This window comes from Gadus chalcogrammus, chromosome 1 (genome assembly GCF_026213295.1).
Source record: "Gadus chalcogrammus isolate NIFS_2021 chromosome 1, NIFS_Gcha_1.0, whole genome shotgun sequence".
NCBI lineage: Eukaryota > Metazoa > Chordata > Actinopteri > Gadiformes > Gadidae > Gadus > Gadus chalcogrammus.
In genome coordinates this window covers 14,005,421-14,009,296 of record NC_079412.1, presented here as the reverse complement: position 1 = coordinate 14,009,296, position 3,876 = coordinate 14,005,421, and the positions used below count along the sequence as shown (strand labels likewise).

The window sequence follows — 3,876 nt, the reverse complement described above, 5'->3', positions numbered from 1 at the left end:
TGGCACTGGCACTGGCATAGGCACAGACACACACACACACACACACACACACACACACACACACACACACACACACACACACACACAACACACACACACAAACACACACACACACACACACACACACACACACACACACACACCCTCTCTCTCTCCCCCCATTCCCTCACCTTTCTCTCTAATCACAACGAATGCTTTCACACGGTGCTGATGTTCCCAGATGGCTCCCAGCAGGCCAAAGGCAAAGCTCACCTGCCTCAGCATGGAGCTCACCGCTGCCCCCTGCTGCCTCTGGTGGGTATAAGCCAACACTCTTGCATGTTGTGCGTATTTTGATTTATGACTGCGCATATTATTACAGACCACCATTCCAAGTACTCGTCCCATCCTCCAGCATTGACGGTGGATAAAAGTCTGGCTGTCTCATTATTAATTGAATTAAAGCAGGTATTCCGGGAGCGAGGTGAGCTGCGGGGCCCGGAGAGCAGGAATTATTCATGGCGGGTTGGAGGTTTCACTGAATGGAAGTGGTGGCTTGTCACGGTCTGTTTGCATCAGAACCGACAGTCAGACAGAGACGGTCACAACAGCGACCTCCCGCCCCCTTCCGTAAACACAAACCAGCTTTTTCACAAAGTCCCGCATAAGTTTCTAAGATCAAGATGTCCTGCGTATTTACATTGTGAATTATGAATCCACAACAGGCAAGACATTTACATAAACAAACCTGGCAGCGTCCTCAACCGCGACACACGTGATGAAGATGCAATTTCTAAAGAAACTTTGGAGGATGTTGGTGATGTGTTGGTAATTGTAAACTGAAGCTATATGGTAATAAATCACACCTCTGAAGTGTACCTCATTAAGAAGGTCACAAAAACGCTCCACCTGACGCGACCTGAACCATGTCTTCTCCTTCATGGGATACTTTGCCTCTGAAAATCCATTGAATAGTTGACCTTAATCTCAACGAGCTGTTAGAGACGGAATAGTCAGAGCTTTCACCCGGATAGCATTGTTTATCACATCAGCCTCTGTTCAGTTCCACTGTATACATTCGAAGTCAATGTGTTTCTGGATCAAACTATTCATTTCTGGATCAGTTGTTTTGATTAATAAGCCTTTTTATATATTTTCCTAATGTTGCGTTCTTTATGCCTCAACTCAATTAATATTAATTGATTACAATTTCGCGTAGCCCAATTTAATAGTTGTATTAATTGACTCCTTTGATAGACTGGAACTGTCTATCCATCAACTATCTGTCTGTGTTAATGCATTGGTAATGCTTGGCTTTATTTGGTAATAACAACGGTGAGAATCCTTTATTTGATTCTATTTTATTATTTTTCATGTTCTTACATGTTTCCATAAAAACAGGGATGCTGCCATCACGTCGTCACTTATCTTCACTTCCGTCGACACTGTGACAATACCACAGTGACCTCGCTGACAACCGATCAATTCCTGGTAAACTACCGCACGGAACGCGTCAGCAACGCGCAACACAGGCGCGACGTCGAGGCGCGTTGAACGCGGTGGAGCGGTGGCGCATGAGACACTGTGTGCACCGTGCCTGCGTGCACTCGTCGTCCATTGGATGAGAGTGTGAGAGAGGTGAGTGTCCTCCCCGATGTCCCCCCCCCCACATACTTATTTCGTATTGCAGGCATCCAAGGCTAAAAGTCGAAAACGGATTTACCCCCCGTCCCCGTACCCCATTCGCCGGTGTGTAGACCCCGGCCCGAGTATCACATGCCGCGCGTAAAACCACAATGTGTGTCAATGTGCAGTCGCCAACCGGACCAGTGAGTGGTGGTCTCATGCTCCCGTGCCGACAAGCAGGTCAATCCCATCAGCATCCCCCCCCCCCTCCGAGCTCTCTCTCTCTCTCTCTCTCTCTCTCTCTCTCTCTCTCTCATCTCTCTCTCTCTCTCTCTCTCTCTCTCTCTCTCTCTCTCTCTCTCTCTCTCTCTCTCTCTCTCTCTCTCTCTCTCTCTCTCTCTCTCTCTCTCTCTCTCTCTTTCTCTCTATGGCTTTTCGTCTGCACTTTTCAATACATCCCAGCTTCGGTGAACTGAGGATATCCTATAAAGTGCACGCGGTGATCTGAAGCGTAAGGATAGCTTCGAGACGACCCGTTAAACGGAACGCGTCACGGAGCAGTATGGATTGGGGACTATTCGTCATCAACATAACACAGCAGCATCCTCGTGTGAAGCTATCCCCAGACTCCAAGAGAGGGAGAGAGGGAAGGGGGGGGGAGAGGGGAGAGCGAGAGAGAGAGAGAGAGAGAGAGAGAGAGAGAGAGAGAGAGAGAGAGAGAGAGAGAGAGAGAGAGAGAGAGAGAGAGAGAGAGGGACTAGCCGCGTCAAGAGGGGTGGGCGTGCTTTTGTTCGCAGCATCATTTGATGATCTCCCCCCTGTTTCCCCAAGTCTTTAATTGCCGCTGCCGCTCGCACTCTCGCACTCCGTGTGTTATCGATGAGAGGTACAGGCGGTGACAGGGGCTCCGACTGACTTTTTCCTCTTGGTGGACTCGAGATCGAGTTCCCCTCAGCCCGCGGAGCAGCGATATCAGAGGGGAGTAACGCGACGGCGCACTTTGGACAACTTGCACCTATAAAGGTACCGCGCCAAACCAGGCGCATCGGGCTCCGCTGCACCGGCATGAGGAAGGCTAAAGCACTTCCCGTCCACTTATTGATATAGCTTACATCTATTTAGTTTTGGAGTGTCCCCGGAGGTAAACTGGTACACTGAACAATTTACGGAAGCTTAACAAAATTATCAGCATTCGCATTGTGCACCTGCAAAATGCAAGTAGACCCAAGAACAGTATCTCCTCGTGCACGGTGCGCACGCCTGTTCCTAGTTTGCCTAACTCTGAGCAGCGGGGTCATCGGGGTCGGAGGATCTCACCAAAGCATCCCGCCATCTGTGTGAGTAAACGATATTTTTTGCCAAGTACGACATAAGCCTATATCTATAGCCAATTAGCCTGATCAATGTATTGGTCAAGGAGTAAGGGGGCTGCTATAGTCATCATTGTTAATACATGTCTAATTTAATCAAAAAGCACATGCTACATTAGCCACACAATCATTCTAAATGTTTTATTTTATTTTTTGTTTTGTTTTACATTCCTACATTCTTTCATTGATCAAACATAAAGCTATTTGCCCGTTGTGAATAATGCATTAGTGTGTCCATTGCCTGTTATTTAGCAGCAATTGCTGAATAAACATGACTGGGGCTTAAATATTTCCTATACATATTAAATGAAGCTGTATTTGCACGCTGCAGGTCTATACCACTGTGCTCCATACCATAGGTGTGATTAGCGTGAGGTCTCTCTAATTGCATGTGGGCGCGTGTGTTCCTCGCGCAGGGTGAAGCTGTGGGCGTCAGCTTTCGGAGGAGAGATGAAGTCCATTTCAGCCAAATACTCTGGTTCCCAGCTCCTGCAAAAGGTGAGCCGTGGAAATAGGTTGGAAATCAAACGGGGATATTTTGAGGGTTGTTTCTACTCATTCCATGGCATGGCAGCAGAAACCAAAGCACCATTGAGTTGAAGTGTATGGGAGATAGATCTTTTTTGTCGCCCACATTGTCTTTTTTTGTGGGGGGGAATTCAGTGTTTTCTTTTGGTTCGTTTATGGTAAGCTCTCAAATGTTTAAAATAGCTTTTTAAGTGACACTTTACATTCATTATGTAGATCTAAATTAATCGAACCGCCAGAATAGTTTATCAAGTGGAAGGGAATTCTTTTTTTCCTCGATTCAGAACTCTATGGCCTGTGTGTATGTCGCCCACTTGGAAAAATCTGAACAGCGAGAATTACAGTTGCGAAGTACCGATTATAAATGCTTGGT

The 3,876-nt window shown here is 47.0% G+C and overlaps 1 protein-coding gene across 1 annotated transcript in view; it reads left to right on the top strand.

Moving 5' to 3' along the window:
• The first annotated feature begins 220 nt into the window (after nucleotides 1–220).
• LOC130370457 (voltage-dependent calcium channel subunit alpha-2/delta-3-like) overlaps nucleotides 221–3,876 on the top strand; it is a 135,901-nt gene continuing 132,245 nt past the window's right edge. The window contains exons 1-2 of the mRNA XM_056576394.1: nucleotides 221–294; nucleotides 3,392–3,473. Coding sequence (XP_056432369.1) covers nucleotides 221–294; nucleotides 3,392–3,473 — 156 coding nt within the window. The remainder of the gene's footprint in view (nucleotides 295–3,391; nucleotides 3,474–3,876) is intronic.